This window comes from Lontra canadensis, unplaced genomic scaffold, assembly GCF_010015895.1.
Source record: "Lontra canadensis isolate GAN:19392208 unplaced genomic scaffold, GSC_riverotter_1.0 scaffold110, whole genome shotgun sequence".
In the NCBI taxonomy this organism is placed as follows: domain Eukaryota; kingdom Metazoa; phylum Chordata; class Mammalia; order Carnivora; family Mustelidae; genus Lontra; species Lontra canadensis.
The window spans coordinates 3910607-3924450 of record NW_022631104.1 but is presented as its reverse complement, the minus strand read 5'-3'; the positions used below and the strand labels follow the sequence as shown (position 1 = coordinate 3924450).

Sequence of the window (13844 nt, the reverse complement as noted above, 5' to 3'; positions counted from 1 at the left end):
CTGGCCCTTCTGTTGACTTTGCCACAATTCCATGGCTCCTTTGGTCTCTAGACCTCCCAAATCCCCTCCGACAGAGAAGGTGCTGAGGGAGCAGAGCAGAAGCGGGGGCATGGGAATGCTCCCCCACACCTGGCCACCTCCGCCGTGACCTCGGTCTCGCCTGTCCCAATTCCCATCCCCGTCCTGCTGGGCCCCGCGTGTCTATACCCTGCATGTCTATACCTGCTGGACCCCGTGTGTCTATACCTCCCATTTGCATCTCCTTCCTGCTGGGCCCCATGTGTCTATACCCCGCATGTCTACACTGCTGGACCCCATGTATCTACACCTCCTGTCTGCATCTCCTTCCTGCTGGGCCCTGCATGTCTACACCCTACGTATCTATATCTGATGCACCCTGTGTCTATACCTCCTGTTCGTGTCTCCTTCCTGCTGGGACCCACATGTCTACACCTCCCGTTCACATGTCTCTCCTGCTGGGCCCCATGTGTCTATACCTTGTATGTCTACACCTCCCATTCGCACCTCCTTCCTGCTGGACCCTGCGTGTCTACACCTCCCGTTCACCTCTCCTTCCTGCCGGGTCCTGTGTGTCTACACTGCCACCACTCCGAACGTGTCCACACCACATCTCCCATCCTCCACCTGCTGACCCGCCCCACCCCCATCTCCTGGGAGCCAGTCTGCACGTGAGCATCGGAACACCAGGCTTTGCCCCTCAGAATCACGTATAAGCCTCCTTCACCCCACATCAGTCCTACTGTGCCCCCCTTTGCATCCCCTTCTGTACTCGCTTTCTGGTGCTCCTGCAGCAAATTCACACACACTGGAGACTTAAAGCAGCAGAAATGTATTCTCTCATGATTCTGGGGACCAGACATCCAGAATCAGCATCCCCAGACCACGAACGGGGATGAGGGGGCTCCGGGGAACGCATCCCTCGGCTCTCCCGGCCTCTGGCGGCTGCAGGAATCCCATGGCCAGGGGCACATCACCCCAGGCTTTACGGCCAGCATATTCGAAGGGTCAGGAGAGGAACACACAGGAAGTGCGTGAGGTAAAACACACCGATGTCTGACACGTCATTTAAAATTCATCGAGAAGCAATAAGATGAGGAAAAACATAGATGGAGTGTGGCGTATACAGATGGACAGAGACGGGATAATGCAATGTTAGTAAAATGTAGAATCTTGGTGGTGGGTAGGAGGTACCCACTGTATCATTCATTCGCTTTTTCCATCATACAGAATTTTCCATAATAAAAGACTGGAGCAAAGACTCATGATGGAACCTCCTTATTTACCCCATGGTTTTGTGAAGCTGGGTCTTAGCACATGGGATGTGCGAAGGGAAGCGGTAATCGGGGCTGGGGGCGAGTCTGGTGCCACGCTGGGGTGGGGGTGGGGGGCTTCCATGTCCTTAAAGACGACTGCCCTGTTCAGTGAACAGCACAGAAGCAGGATTCAGAATCCACCTCTGGGCTCCGGCTGCCAGGGACCCAATCCCTCGGAAATAATACTCCTTGGGAACACTGCCCAACCTCTGAGCCGGACGAGACTATTACTTAACCCCTTGGCCCCAGGACTTCCCGACTTCTATCAAGGAATGCTGAATGACAGTGTCCACCTCGGAGGGATGTCCTGGAACTAAAGAAGTTAAAAATATATGACACTTTGAACAAGGAGCACGGTCTGTGGTTGCCGAGACGTGGCAGGGAGTGCCTGATGGCTTTTGAACCCACGGGGTAGTGACATGCATGGTGAGATGATTTACCCTGATGCCACGCATGGAGGCGAGAGGCAGGTCTGGAGGGAGGACAAAGCTCAGAAGGCTCCAGGGCCCGGGACACAATGGGGAGAGCAGGAGCAGGAGTCACGAAAATGGAAGCGGGGGATGGACTCCAGACGCCCTGTGTCCGCAGCTCCTAAGCGAGCACTCAGTGGGGCAGCAAAGAAAGAGGGAGGGGACACGCAGGAGCAGCTCCAAGGTCCCATCTGGTACCCCAGGAATACCTGTCTTCCGTTAGTGGATGAGGGAAAATCGAAAGTGGGTCCAGGAAGGGCAGGCCGAGTTTGAGCTGGAAGGGGACTGACCCTGGAGGCAGAGCAGACACTGGGATTTGTGGCTGTGCAGGGCTGAGGCCCCTTGCTTGGTCACAGCAGCCCTTCTGGAACAGGGAGGTGGGGAAGCTCTTTAATCGGGGGGGCCCGCCCTCCCATCGCAAGGGACAGGCACATGGCCTGAGTGAGACCAGTGAGACAGTCCTGCCCGGGAATCATGAGCAGAGGGACCGAAAGCCTGAAAACACGGCATCCAACAGTGGTGTCCACACCAGAATCCAGCAGCTCCTGCCACTGGGACCCCCACCCCTACCCCCAGAACTGTCTGGTTCTCGGCTCCCCTTGGAGCCTGCTGCACCTCCCACCTCTTCCCAGTCGGGCAGCCAAAGACCTCACAGTGACACAGGTGCTTCTGCATCAAGATGATAACGTGGGGGTCTGGGCGCTGCAGAGGGCAGGACTGCCCAGGAGGGGGTACGGAAGGAGAAAATCCCTAGCGAGGCTGGGATGCGAGGCAGCAGGGTCATTTGAGAAGCATGGACAGGACGTCAGACCAGGCTGACTCCACTCTGCCAGCCAAGACACGCTGGGTGTCTCTGGGCCTCATTCTACATCCAAGGGGAACGGGAGTGGGGCGCCTGGGTGGCTCAGCCAGCAAAGTGTCTGCCTTTGGCGTGGGTCATGCTCCTGGGGTCCTGGGATCGAGCCCCACATTGGGCTTGCTGCTCACTGGGGAGCCTGCTTCTCCCTCTCCCTCTGCCTACTGCTTCCCCTGCTTGTGCTCTCTCCCTCTCTTGCTCTGTTAAATAAATAAATAAAATCTTTGTTAAAAAAAATAAATAAAAGGAACAGGAATTCACACCCACCTCCCCAAGCCACCATGAAAATAAAAAAAGACTCTCTAGGGGCACCTGGGTGGCTCAGTGGGTTAAGCCTCTGCCTTCGGCTCGGGTTGTGATCTCAGCGTCCTGGTATCGAGCCCCACATCGGGCTCTCTTCTCAGCAGGGAGCCTGCTTCCCCCTCTCTCTGCCCGCCTCTCTGCCTACTTGTGATCTTTGTCTGTCAAATAAATAAAATTTAAAAAAAAAAATTGTGTCCTGCAAGGAACACAGTATATAAGTCATAAATGGTGGCTTCCTGGTCCTCTTCCCAGCCCCCTGGCAATTTCTGGAAAATTAATACCCCAAAAGATTGCCTATATGAGACCATGTATAGGAAGGTAAAAATATGTCCTTTTTGCCAGATGAAAGCATTCGAGAACCCTGAAGAAAGTGGTCCTATGTTTTCTATTCCCGTTTCACATACATCTAGCTGTATGGCCTTTACATGTTTTGAAACAGAAATAACCTCAAAAAGAAAAAAAAAAAAATCGCTCGGTTACAGAGGACAGTGACTTTCCTTCCTGGAAAGGGAAAATGAAGTTTCGTGCCGGGTCTGGCTCTGCCTTCAAGCGTCCCCAGCCAGGCCTCCGCAGGCGGCCCAGTTTTCCGAGAGCAAATACCAGGAGATACTTCCGCCCCAGCTGGGGAAAAAGATCTTTTCTGGTCTCAATCAGGTCAAGTGAAGACCCAGGCAAGCTCCTCTGTGGGGTCAATAGCCACTGCCCCCCATTCTTGCCCAGGACCTCAAGACTTGGCCTGTGGAAGGATGGAAAGCAGCCGGTGTGGCCTGGAATGATGAGCAAGGGGCAGAGGGGCCTGAACGCAGGCCAAGCCATTGGCAGGCCCAGGCTGAAGTCTGGATTTTGTTCAAAAGTACGACAGTTTGAAAGCCACTGGAGAAATTTAAGGAGAGTGACATGATCTTCTGTCCTTTCTCAAAAGATGGCCCAGGCTTCAGTGTGGAGAACATCTAGCAGAAGAAGGCCAACCCACAGCTGCTTTTATGTGGGTCCTCAAGCTGGTAAAAAGAATCACTGGTAGGTCCGCTCATGTTAAAGAAACTCAAGGTCACCTTAAAGAAAGGCCTGAGGAGGGGCCCCTGGGTGGCTCAGTGGGTTAAAGCCTCTGCCTTTGGCTCAGGTCGTGATCCCAGGGTCCTGGGATCGAGCCCCGCATCTGGTTCTCTGCTCAGCGGGGAGCCTGCTTCTCCCTCTCTCTCTGCCTGCCTCTCTGCCTACTTGTGATTTCTGTCTGTCAAATAAATAAATAAAATCTAAAAAAAAAAAAAAAAAGAAAAGAAAAAAGAAAGAAAGGCCTGAGGGTGGTGTACTGTGCTTGGGAGCAAAGTTTCCACAGCAGAGGGTCTTAACCAGTGAACGCTTCGCCACCCCCCCAGGGGACACTGGTTGTCAATCACAGCCGGAGGGTGCCACCAGCATCCTGTGGGTACAGGGTTATTGCGGAGGCCACACTGCACAGGACCCAGATGTGGAATGTGCAGAATTTGCGAAACCCTGCTCTAGAGTCCCATTTCCCGGATGTGGACCCTGGCTCTCCCATGTACTTGCTGTGTGACTTGGGGCAAATTACTGAACCTCTCTGGTCCTCTTCCCAGCCCCCTCCTGTTCTTGATTCTGTAAGAGGGGCAATTTCTGGAAAATTAATATCCCAAAAGATTGCCTACATGAGACAATTGCCTGTAGTAAGCCCAATACCTCTTCCTGCCCCCAGAGGCCAGCAGAGGAAGACTGAAAGGCAATTTGCAAAGCTGTCTAGCCTTCCTACTCTGCTTTGCAGGTAGGAAGTGCTGCTTGGCACAGCCAGGGAGGAGGAGGGGGAGGAGGAGGGGAACACAGGACAAGAAGCTTTTCCTAACCACCTGTCTGGTAAGGAAAGGGATTCAGCCCAGCTATGAAACGGACTCAAGTTTGATTCTAATTCCCCCAAACAGAAGTTGGGTGACCTGGGGCAACTTCCGTGACCTAACTCTTCCTTAGCTATAAAACATGAGCTATCCTCGCAAACATTAGAGCAGGATGGCTATGTAACGTAGTCACCACTCAAGAATTTAGTGGCTGTCTCTTATGAGTCAGTAGTGAAGTAAGTCACCGAAAGCAACAGAGGAGATGCATGGCACACAGGCATTTTCAGTACACGGTATCTTTCTAAAAAAATACATCATTCTGATTTCAAAATGTGTTCACTGTAAGATTGTGGGATACACAGTGTGGCGGATATATATTTCTGCTTAGCATTCCTCTTTTTTGGAGAAGGGACTCAGCCCAAAGACTAGGTGAGCACTGGGGGGCGCCTGGGTGGCTCAGTCAGTTAAGTATCCAACTCTTGATTTCGCCTCAGGTCATGATCCCGGGGTCCTGAGATCGAGCCCCGCACTGAGCTCCACACTGGGCGTGGAGACTGCTTAAGGTTCTCTCTCTCCCTCTACCCCTTCTCCTCACCCCCACTCATGCAAGCACGTGCACACTCTCTCCCTCTCTAAAAAAAAAAAGACTAAGTGAGCATTGTTGAGGCTCCTCTTGTCACCGTGTGTGTGGAGTCAGTCTGAGAATGAAGCCAACAACAAACACAGAGCCAAAGACCTGGGGACATCATCTGAGTTCCTGGATCCAGCCTTACCTGAAGCTGCTGCAAGCCTTGGATTACATGTTATAAAAATCTCTGTCACCTGCAACTGAAAGGGTCTGAACAGGATAAATAGAAAAGCATTGTATTTAAAAGAAGAAAAAGCCCACAACCCAGAAATACAATCCCACAAACACCGTAACTTTTGAGTGTGTGGCCCTCCCAGGTTCCATCGTGGTGATATCTTTGCTTTATTTCACTTATGTGTTTTAGGGGTGACCCGGAAGGCTCTTGTTAAAATAAGAAAATAGGCGTTCAAGCTGGACTCCCTTGTACTGGAACACTGGAACTCTGTCCCTTCTTGAGCTGTGCTGCTTTGGGAAGGTTACTCGACCTCTCTGATTCTTGGTTTACCCATATATACAATGGAGATAATAATCCTAGCAGCACTCCGTAACGACAAGAGTTACTCACACTGTATTTTTCATTCCTAAGATGTGATGTGAGGAGGCGTGTACAATCTCTACTTTCCTTGAGCAATGGGTTCACCTGCATAAGGGCTGTTATTACAGGTTTGTCAAACTCTGAGCTTTTAATTACATTATATTATTTAAAAGAGGTCTATTCTTATTTGAGACATCTATGCTTCTCCCTTCCTTTTCTTAAACTTGCAACTTGTTTTATTTATTTTTTTAAGATTTTATTTATTTATGAGAGAGAGAGAGAGAACAAGCGGTGGGAGCAGCAGAGGGAGAGGGAGAAGCAGGCTCCCCACTGAGCAGGAAACCCAAGGCAGGACTTGATCCCAGGACCTTGGGATCATGACCTGAGCCAAAGGTCAGACACAGGTGACCTGTGCCTGATTATTTACCAAAGCTTGTATGACACCTCTTTAAATTACAGCCAATTATTCACAGATGTTGTTAAAATAATTTTGCTCACTCATGGGATAATGACTTCACTCGCTTTGACTTCCTTGAGAGATAAAAAGATAGCGCAAAAGCAGAACCCATTGTTGATCTTTATTTAGCGAAACCCATAGAGAACACAGCTGATATCAATTAACTGCGGCTCTTACAAATGACGTAGTGCTTTCTTACTCCCAGAGATTTGGGGTTTCATCAAAATCTGGGAATGTGAAGTATACACATGTAATCAACCATCCCGTGTTTGGAGAAAAAAAAGACTGGAAGAGGTAAAATGGAACTATCTGAAATACTCATGGCTGGGGCGCCTGGGTGGCATGACTGGTTAAGTGAAGAATTCTGGGCTTCAGCTCCTGTTGTGATCTCTGGGTTGTGAGATCGAGCCCCACATCAGGCTCTGTGCTGAGCATGGAGTCGGCTTGACAGTCTCTCTTCCCCCTCCCTCTGCCCCTTTTGCACAAGCTCTCGCTCTCTAAAAATAAATAAATCTTAAAACAAGCAGAAGAAAAAGAAAATAATGGTTAAAAAGAATGAAATGCTCACAGCCTCAGATGGCCATCTTAATGCACGGAGTATAGACAAAAAGGAGATTTTCAAACTTTAAAATGAAAGGAAAACCCTATTCACTAGACAGATCCCTGGGAGGTCAGAGGACCAGAAATCCTGTGGTGGGAGGAAATGTCACGCCTATAGCCCACAGAGCCGAGAGAAAGGAGCACGGAACAGCTTTGTGGTGTTCCATGGAACACACAGGAGCGTCGAAACACGACACGGTGTTCCAAGAGTGACCCACCTTCTCGGCCCCCGGCCCCCGGGACGAGCCCTCCAAGTCCTCGTGCACCCGATCCAGCAACCAGAGCAGGAACTCCAGGGCGTCGTGCTGGCCATTGTCTTGGAACTGAGAGCCGTACTTGGACACGGCGTTCTGAGAGGAAAGTAGAGAGTCAGAGGGTCAGTGTGGCCCTGTGAACAGCCAAGTTTGCACCTGGAAGCACCAAGTCTACCAGGGGTCACCGCTCAGCCCTGAGCGGGGCTGACAACATAGAAACAGCAGGGAATGAGAACGATGGGCCAAAGCCTGCCCTTGGGGAACAGTGTCTGCAAATGCTCTCCGGGCATTCTGCACAGAAAGCACCTGCTGATACACGTCCTGTCCTTCAGAAACCCACAGGGCTGTCTTGGTTGACTACCTGGACGCTCTTGTCCCTTCATGGCGAGGATTCCTGCTCCCCTTGACCACCTCCATCAGTCTATCTCTATCCCCTGGTTCTCAGCTCCCGCAGGTGGAAGCAATTGGCCCTACCCTCTCCCTCGGTGACTCACTCACTCCCGTGGCTTCCGCTCTCTGTTGGGAAAGACCGTGGGGCGGGTGCCCTAAACACCCGCTCTTTCTAGTGGGTGTGGAATCACACTTCTGTGGTTAGATAGCGCAAGGGCTGAGCCAGCCCTTCACCCTCTCGGTCAATATTTACCCGGTGCCCACCACGTGCCAGATACTATTGTAGGGACGGGGTTACAACAGCAGAAACAAGGCACACAATAGCCACGGGGCTTTCATTCCCTCCGCCCCTCCTGTCAAACTGTGCCGCAACTTTGTCGTTTTCTACGAGAAGGCATATTCCGGGTTTGGGTTTTTTTTTTTTTTTTTTTAAGGTTTATTTTAAAGGGTAACATATGGACATACTTAAAGAATTCAAGACATAAAAAAGGACGATCATGAAAAGTCTTCCCTCCACCCAGCTCCCCAGCTCTGGGAACCCGTCCCGGGGTGGGGGGCAGGGAGGACTCTTAGCATTTTTCTCAAGCATCTTTCCAGGGAAATTTTTTTTTTCAAATGCATGTGCAAGCAGGAGCATCTGAGAGTAAGCAAATCCCCTTGCCTGTGCGCGCGCGCACGCAGGTGCACACGGGGCACGGTGGTTGTTTGCCCCGCCCCCTTAGACACCGCCTGCCATCAAGCCCCGCCCCATGCAGGGCTGTCCTCGGCTCCCTTGCGAGCTGTCTAAGCTCTGAACCCAGATGATCCTCGCCAATGCCAACCAAATCAGACAGCCTGGGCTTTTTCCTTTCTCCCTCTTTAATCCTTCCACTGGGATTTAAAGGAAACTTCAGAATATGACAAAGCAAAATTCAAGATGGAATTAGCTGAAATACCGGCTGGGAGTCTTTCTTCTAGGTCATCCTAGTTCGTGGTTCAGTGGAGGATCTAGTTTGGATTCCTCCTCCAGGCTTCTTTGTTCCTTGACCCTCCAAGGAGGGCTGCCAGATTTCGCAAATAAAAATACAAGGGGCTCAGTGTGAATTTCAGATAAGCAAATGATTGTGTTTAGTATAAGTACAGCCCATGCAGTTATTTGGGATATATTCACACCAAAAAGTGACCCGTTGTTTAATTGAAATTCAAATGTAACTGGGGCATTACCATCCCACTCTCCATCCTCAGTACCAGCATTGTCTGGGCAGGGTGGGGGGCGGGGAGCAGCCACCTCCAAGCCAAAATTTCCAAAAACCAGCTCTCCCTCTTAACATCAGTGTCCTCTCTTAGATTCTCTCTCCAGTCCCCGTAGGTCAGTGCCAAGCAGGCTCCGTGGCCCCTCAGCAGAAACCCATTCCCGCCAGGGCCCTAACTGCTGCAGACCCAGATGATGGCACCTTCCAGGCTTGGGAAGCCGGCCCGTCCCCCACCCTCACCCCCAAGCTGGGTAACCTCACACCTTGGCTCAAACCTCCCCTGACTCACCACCTAACAACTCACCCTCCTCTCATCTGGCTCTGACCCTGCCTTTCACCATCTTCCCCCAGGCTGGAGAGCTCCGGCTAACCCAGCCACTCGGGTGCCCCAAACCTTGTTCTTTCCAATCCTACGGTCTACACCTTGATGTTTTCTTCCTTCCACGTGAAACCCATTCCCCTCCCCCAAATCGTGTTAATCCTTCCAGACCTATGCTCTTCCTTTGTAGCCTGGCGGGGAGGCCACGCAACCTTTCCAGAAAGAATGTGAGAATTTCAAGACAGACAAGCTGAGACCTTGGACATGTCCTTCTAGAGAGACAGGGTGATTCTGCTTTGGGGGATCTGGCATAAGGAAATGCGAGCTAGAAGCAAAGATACTGCTAAGTACTGAAGTCTCCTGGGGAAGACTTACGGCACACTCAGCGGGCCTTAAAAATGATGAAATAATGAGAAGAAAATCAATGAGCCTATCATTTTTTTTCTTAAAGTGCAAAAATACCTACTTGAGGTTGTTTGATATCTATCTATATATATATCCACAGCTAGAAAAGCCCAGAAATACATGGAAGTATATTAAATGGTTATCACAGAAGGATGGGACCATAAGTGATTTTTTTTTTTTTTGTATGCTGCAATTTTTTTTTTTTAACAGTGAATTTTGTCCTTTGGCTTTTTTTCTGATTAGAATGGTCTCTGGCAGGTATTTGTAGAGAGTTTGGGCTTTTTCAAACTAACTTGACCTATTGATTCCTAACAGAAGACACACAAAGTCTATGAAAATGTCACCAGAGCTGTATTAAAGCAAAATCCTCACTTGGGGGAGACGGACGGAAATATCTCATCCTTCTACCCCTCAACCTGACAGAGCTCTAGCTGTGTGTGTGTTTCTCTCAACATTGGTAATTTCTAACACGTCTCTTAGAAAATTATTCCTAGTTATTTGCTATTTCCAGTGGTTTTTCATGAAGGAAATCTGATTTTCATACATTCTACATGGTGATTACGTTTGATTTTCTATCTTGCTTCTGACCTCGTTCCTTTAGTGACCGCCATAATGCCACAATAGGTATTTCTAGACCCATCTAGCAATTTCCTTTCTGTTTAATCTTTTCTATTCCATTTCTATTTCACGTCTTACTGTTTCATCCAGAACTTTCAAAATACAAGAGCAATAAAGAAGCCATCCTTGCCTGTAAAAGGCAATGCCTCTTGTATATCACGTGAGGATATATATCACGTGAGGCATACTGTATGTCTAAAACTGTAGGTCTAAAAGTGATGGTTAAGTACATAAGCTAAGATAAACTCCAGATGGCTGAATCCTTAATATAGCCATGGGAAAAACTAGAAATACATAACACAGAACCTTTACCAAAAGGTATGACGTAAATAAAATCTACAACTTCCAGGATTGGGGATATGAAGGAGAGAGTTTGCGGAAAATATTTATGGCAAGCGTAAGGGTTAAGGAAGTCAGAGAAACAACTAAAAAGAGCGTTGAGATCCAGCAGAATGGACAGTCAACATGGACAGGAAAACCCAGGCACAGCCTCACAACTAGTAAAACAGCATAAAAATCCTGTACCTCACTCTTAATCAAATAAATAGAAATAAAAGTGAGATGCTATTTCTTTTTGTTCAGTAAGCTGAAACAGAACATTAGCCTTTGTTCCTGGCACAGGAAAAAATGACCACCGTGTGACCCACCACAGAGATGTTATCTAATGCTAACTATGGCAATCATATTGCAACAAACATATCAAATCAATTTGTTGTACACCTTAAACTTACACAATGTTGCATGGCAGGGATAGCTCGATTTTTTTTTAACGGGTGCACTGCACTGGATGTAAGTTAAACCTCAGCAACAGTGATTCAAAAAGAAAAAACACATAGAAATAAAACAGTCACATCTTTGCTTTGATCGCCTAAGTTCACGTCAAGGGATCAAATTTAGGAAATGGCCAGAGCTGAGGACAACGATTTAAGTAGAAGGATTTTCAGTACGGTGTGATAATTAGAAATTAGACATTGTCAATTAGACACTGACTTGTACAGTTAATGTCTCTGTAGGGAATGGTTCATTGACTGAAATATGACACAATCATTTAAAATTAAGTTTTACAGAATGTTGTAATGGCCAGAAGAGAGACTTAGGACAATATTTACATGAGAAGAGCAGGATACAAAACTGGAAATTTCCAATATGTAGATGTTCTAAAACACATCGACGTTTATGAAGGCTGTCTCCCGAGGGTCCAGTTCCAAATCACTTTTGACGTTTTTAGCACCTGCCAACTTTTTATACCATGCACATATTTAATGAACATCATTAGAGAAGCAAAGTGTCATAGATAATACCATGGCAGGATCTGTTTTCAGGTGTTTATTCATGTACTGTTGAAACAGAGTGGTCCTACTGTCTGTAGGCTGCGTGTCTGGGAGGTCAGGAAAGAGGACACTACAAAGCCATCCCATCTGCATGGCTGGGATTGGGGTAACACAGTCGGGCATGCCGGGCCCTTCTCCATTCCCCCCTTCCTCGGTCTGAAGCAATCAATCCCTCCTCAAGACCCAACTCTTGGACAGAACCTTCCGCGCTTGTCCCCAAACAATTCTCCAGACCCTCTAACCAGGGAAAGAGTCTCCCATTAATTAATTAATTTTTAAAAAGATTTTATTTATTTAATTGATAAAGAGGGAGAAAGTAAGTGGGGGTGGGGAGGTGGGAGAGGGAGAAGCAGACTCCCCACTGATCATCAGGGAGCCCCATGACGGGCTGGATGCCAGGACCCTGGGATCAGGACTTGAGCTGAAGGCAGGTGCCTAACTGCCTGAGCCACCTGGGTGCCCCTTCTGTTAATTTGTTTAATCTTGCATTTATGCTGCCCCGACCACAGAAGGCCCCTCAGCTCCACCTGCCCGGAGTGATCGAAGTGATCAGTGACTGACAAGAAAGGCACATCCCCACGCTCCCCTGACCCTGCTTGACCTTTCCTGATGGTTACTTCTCCGGGGACATGCCCTCCCACGTCCCCCCCATCAATCCCCACCTCCTGCTGCAACTGCCTTCTGAGTGCCTTGTATTTTGATTTTCCAGCCCTTGTCACCAGCTCTGATCACCGGCCTGTGGGATCACTGCATTAACACCACCTCTCCCGCTGGATGGGGAACTCCCAGAAAGCAGTCCCAGGAGGTTTTGCACTCAGGGCTTCTCTTGAGTTCCTTGTTCCTGGGAGAGTGTCGGAACACTCCAGAAATGTTTGCTGGGTGAAGGGATGTTTCCTCATTGTAAAACAAGAGGAGCCCACCTAGTTTGTAATCAGCAGGGTTTACTGAAAGCCCAGATGCTGGCCTCGTTGGCTCCCTCCAAGCTCTGGCTACCCAAAAAGTCCCAGGAAACCTCAGATGACATCACCCTTGTTAACAATTAACAACCAGACTAGCCTTCACTTCCCTGGGTCTCAGAGGGAGCTTCCAGGCCCTGGGGATTAGAGAGCAGGGGTGAGATAGGAAATCCTGGTGAGTCACCGAGAGAGCATTTACTAATTTGGAAGAGTTTTTTCAAGCTACTTCTGTCTCTCCCCTGGGGGCAGGACCTGCAGGAGAACAGGAGAAGTATACAAACATTACTTCCCTCCCTCCCTTCCCCCCTCGCCTCTCTAGGTGAGAAGGCAGGATGGCAGGAATGACAAAAGCTTCCTAGGGGGTCAGGCACTGTTCTAAGTGCCAATGCAGAGAACTCACCCATCCTCACGATGATCTGAAAAGGTGGGTACCGTTCTGTCCCATTTCCCAGAGGAGGACAGTTGAGGCACAGTGGGATTTGGTAACTCACTGGAGGTCACAAAGCTCCAGAGACCTTGCTGTTAACCACTCTACCCTACAGCAGTCCCCCACATCCTAAGTTTTCTGTGGTTTCAGGTACTCGAGGGCAAACCTCGTAGGGAAGCAGACGAGGCTCCCGACTTCGGTCAGAAGCTCAATGGTGTGGCAACGCCAACCTCCCTCGCCTTGCCCGGCCTCCTCACCTCGGCATTTTACCACCTCGCATCCTCGCCAGAAGGGTGAGTACAGTATATGATATTTGCAGAGAGAGACGCCATTCCCCTATCTTTTATTATGGTATGCTGTTATAACTGTTCTTGTTTTATAATGAGTTACTGCTGTTCCTCTCCTACGGTACCTGACTTACAAAGTAAGCTTTACCGCACGTAAGTATGCATGTGTAGGAAGAAACATGGTATTAATCTATGGCTTCAGGCACCCACTGGGGGTCTTGGGATATATCCCCCAAGCATAAGCAGGGGAACACCGTAGTGCCTCATTACTGAGAAGGCGAATGCTGCCACAGGGAGATACGAATGACATCCCGTTGACCCACTGACCTGCAGAACAGAGAGGAGAGCAGGAGGCTGGCACCCTGTGGGTCACATGGCAAGGATTGCTTTTTCAGGCTGCAACTCAAGAGCGGTGATGCCTGTGGAATGAACACTGACAGGTTCCCCTCCCCCAAGAACAATTCTTAGTCTATGGGGAGCCTCAGCTCTCTGCCCAGAGCTGTGGTTTTAGTAGCAGGAAGCAAGCCATGTGCATCAATGATCAGGAACTCTGTAATCCAACTGGGATCCCAAACACGCGGCTGAACCCTGAGGGGGT

The 13844-nt window shown here is 49.2% G+C and overlaps 1 protein-coding gene across 2 annotated transcripts in view; it reads right to left on the bottom strand.

The window, feature by feature from the left end:
• The window catches only part of USP43 (ubiquitin specific peptidase 43), a 47218-nt gene that overhangs the window by 32092 nt on the left and 1282 nt on the right, over positions 1–13844 (bottom strand). For both annotated transcript variants that reach the window (XM_032839908.1, XM_032839909.1), the window contains exon 2: positions 7246–7377. In XM_032839908.1, coding sequence (XP_032695799.1) covers positions 7246–7377 — 132 coding nt within the window. The remainder of the gene's footprint in view (positions 1–7245; positions 7378–13844) is intronic.